Consider the following 269-nt stretch of genomic DNA (forward strand, 5'->3'; position numbering starts at 1 on the left):
TATATGTGTATATATATGTACACACTCACCTTCCTATCTCACTCTCATCCTCGGCAGTGGGAGGACAAACTCCGCTCCGAATGCTCGAGGCTCAAGGGCGAGCTGGACGGCCTCCACGCCGAGGAGAAGCACCTGGCGGTTGAGTCGATGAAGGTGCAGAAGGAGCAGGAGATCCGGGCGCTGAAGCAGTCGTGGGAACTTCGTCAGGAGGAAATGACCAAAGAGGTGAGGGCGAGAGACCGGGATTTTCTGTTTCGTTTAAGTTATTA

At 53.5% G+C, this 269-nt stretch overlaps 1 protein-coding gene across 1 annotated transcript in view; it reads left to right on the top strand.

Annotated features, from left to right (window-relative positions):
* Positions 1–269, top strand: part of LOC119585739 (protein FAM184A-like) — a 24,594-nt gene that overhangs the window by 10,446 nt on the left and 13,879 nt on the right. Inside the window, exon 3 of the mRNA XM_037934432.1 lies at positions 56–225. Coding sequence (XP_037790360.1) covers positions 56–225 — 170 coding nt within the window. The remainder of the gene's footprint in view (positions 1–55; positions 226–269) is intronic.

This window comes from Penaeus monodon, chromosome 20 (genome assembly GCF_015228065.2).
Source record: "Penaeus monodon isolate SGIC_2016 chromosome 20, NSTDA_Pmon_1, whole genome shotgun sequence".
Classification (NCBI taxonomy): domain Eukaryota; kingdom Metazoa; phylum Arthropoda; class Malacostraca; order Decapoda; family Penaeidae; genus Penaeus; species Penaeus monodon.